Source organism: Gavialis gangeticus, unplaced genomic scaffold, assembly GCF_001723915.1.
Source record: "Gavialis gangeticus isolate Ggan-Ray unplaced genomic scaffold, GavGan_comp1, whole genome shotgun sequence".
NCBI lineage: Eukaryota > Metazoa > Chordata > Crocodylia > Gavialidae > Gavialis > Gavialis gangeticus.
The window spans coordinates 660916-661498 of NW_017728991.1; the positions used below are offsets into that span (position 1 = coordinate 660916).

The window sequence follows — 583 nt, forward strand, 5'->3', positions numbered from 1 at the left end:
ACATTAGTGATGTGTAGAGGGGGAAATGAAGTATACAAGAGAAGTGGCTCCTGTAGGTGTGTAGCTGCTCTGTAGGTCCCAAGTAGATTTTTGCCTTAAACAGGAGAAAGCTGGAAGTAGCCTTTTGGAATTAATTTGCCAGTGGGACTGCTAAAAATGAAGTATTAAACCAGTGTCTGTGATCATTCTTCTTTGCAGCCGCTTAATACGTACTGTAATTTGTACTAAACAGGGACCTGAAAGAGCATGGACACCTCTTTGAAGGATATGTTCTTATTTCCAAAGACAACTTGAATAAGCACATTGCCTACAAATACTATATAGATGGTGAGAAAGAGGGAAAGTATGAAATGATTTACAAGTCTGATGGTCCAGATGTTTACATCAATCGCTGCATGTTCATAGCTTCTAATCTCTGTTTAGAAGGTAAGCTGGAGTCCAGTGTGTGAGAATATGTCACCTGGCAAATAAAAATATTGATTTGAAATTGCATTGAATGCATCTTCTTGTACGTAAGCTACACCTTTCCCCCCTAAAAACCAGTTGGGGAAAACTGGAGGTGGGTATTGTATGCGAAGGAAAA

General features: G+C 39.5%; 1 protein-coding gene across 1 annotated transcript in view; it reads left to right on the forward strand.

Moving 5' to 3' along the window:
* Positions 1-221: 221 nt before the first annotated feature.
* The window catches only part of LOC109295861 (E3 ubiquitin-protein ligase RNF213-like), a gene marked incomplete at its 5' end in the record, with an annotated part of 58636 nt that continues 58274 nt past the window's right edge, over positions 222-583 (forward strand). The window contains one exon of the mRNA XM_019514963.1: positions 222-426. Coding sequence (XP_019370508.1) covers positions 222-426 — 205 coding nt within the window. The remainder of the gene's footprint in view (positions 427-583) is intronic.